Here is a 1,501-nt window from a genome sequence, read left to right on the forward strand (position 1 = left end):
CATCACCACGCTGCCCCTGACCGGCCTCATCTCTCAGACTGAGTATGATGTCGCTGTTGCTCCAGTTTATGATGAGGGAACAGGAATCCCAATGCTCGGAACTGCCATCACAGGTCTGGATCTAGGTTTCATTCTGAGTTTTATTAGTTCCCTGTCCATTTCCTTCTTGTAACTTTGAGTTCTTCCTCTGTACTGAAGAGTTGAGCTGAAAATGTCCAAATGACACTGAGGTTCTGCAGAGTTCTGTCTGAACTCAGATCTAACTGGTCTGAGTGGTTGTGATGAAGCTGAAAACATTTGATGTGACAGAACCGCAGAACCAGACTTCAGAGTGGTTCTATCTCAGCCAGTTCTCTGATGTTCCGGTTCTTGTGTGCGTGCGTGCGTGCGTGCGTGCGTGCGTGCGTGCGTGCGTGCGTGCGTGCGTGTGTGTGTGTGTGTGTGTGAACAGATGTTGTTCCTGCTCCAAAGAACCTGCGGTTCTCTGATGTGACCCAGTCCTCATTCAAAGCCACCTGGGAACACGGAGCCCCTGATGTGGCATTGTACCGGTTCTCCTGGGTCAAGAAGGGAGAAACCGATGCTCAGAACGTGAGTTTGTCTTTGATGCTTGGGAAGATTCAGTCAGAGGGTCTTCAGAAAACAGAACGTGGAGTTTCAAAATAATAGTCTGTCTCTGTCACAACTCAGATCGTTACAGAGGAAGTCCTGAGTTTTTTGGGGTTTGGAGAAGAAAGATGTTAAAGATATTTTTTAGATTGTGTAAAGTTAGAATTAGTTTTTATTCAACCTACAAACTTTAAAAAACATTGTATATGAAGCAAAGCATTGTGGAATATTACACCTTCATGCTGTTTTCAAATATCCATCACCAGGAGATCCTGAACAGTGATGAGATCTCCTACACTCCGGAGAACCTGGACCCTGACACGGAGTACGTGGTGACGGTCACGGCCATCTACCCTGACGAATCAGAGAGCGAGGACCTGATAGGAAGCGAGCGAACACGTAAGAGACTCGGTTCTACAGACCAGTCCTGACTGATGATCAGCCATAAGTCAGCTCGAATAATTCTCTTTTTCTTCTTGACGTCTCTTTCTAGTGTTAACGTCTGCAGAGGGTAGGTCTGATGAGCAGGACAGCTCATTGTAGTGGTTCTGTGTTGGACGGGATATGGACCCAAACAGACAGTTACCAAAAACACTGCATGTTTGAGTGTTTGAAACATTGATTCACTCCATCCTCCATCAGATACTGAGTGTTTGGGTCCACCTGTCAGTTCTGTGGTTCTGTTTGTGTTCTGTTCATCTCATGATGTAACCTCACCTCATCATCACATCCATCCATGTTCAGATGTTCTGCTGGAGGTGCAGAATATAATCCACAAACAGATTAATAACCTGTAATAATCTGTAGTAATAATGTAATTTTTCATTAAAATGAACAATGCACCAAACATTAAGAGCTTTATGTAAATTTAGTTTGAAAAACAATTTTATTC

The 1,501-nt window shown here is 44.2% G+C and overlaps 1 protein-coding gene across 1 annotated transcript in view; it reads left to right on the forward strand.

Annotated features, from left to right (window-relative positions):
* col12a1b (collagen, type XII, alpha 1b) overlaps window positions 1-1,501 on the forward strand; it is a 105,433-nt gene that overhangs the window by 61,474 nt on the left and 42,458 nt on the right. The window contains exons 28-31 of the mRNA XM_014017903.1: window positions 2-113; window positions 452-591; window positions 876-1,008; window positions 1,103-1,120. Coding sequence (XP_013873357.1) covers window positions 2-113; window positions 452-591; window positions 876-1,008; window positions 1,103-1,120 — 403 coding nt within the window. The remainder of the gene's footprint in view (window position 1; window positions 114-451; window positions 592-875; window positions 1,009-1,102; window positions 1,121-1,501) is intronic.

This window comes from Austrofundulus limnaeus, unplaced genomic scaffold (genome assembly GCF_001266775.1).
Source record: "Austrofundulus limnaeus strain Quisiro unplaced genomic scaffold, Austrofundulus_limnaeus-1.0 Scaffold179, whole genome shotgun sequence".
NCBI lineage: Eukaryota > Metazoa > Chordata > Actinopteri > Cyprinodontiformes > Rivulidae > Austrofundulus > Austrofundulus limnaeus.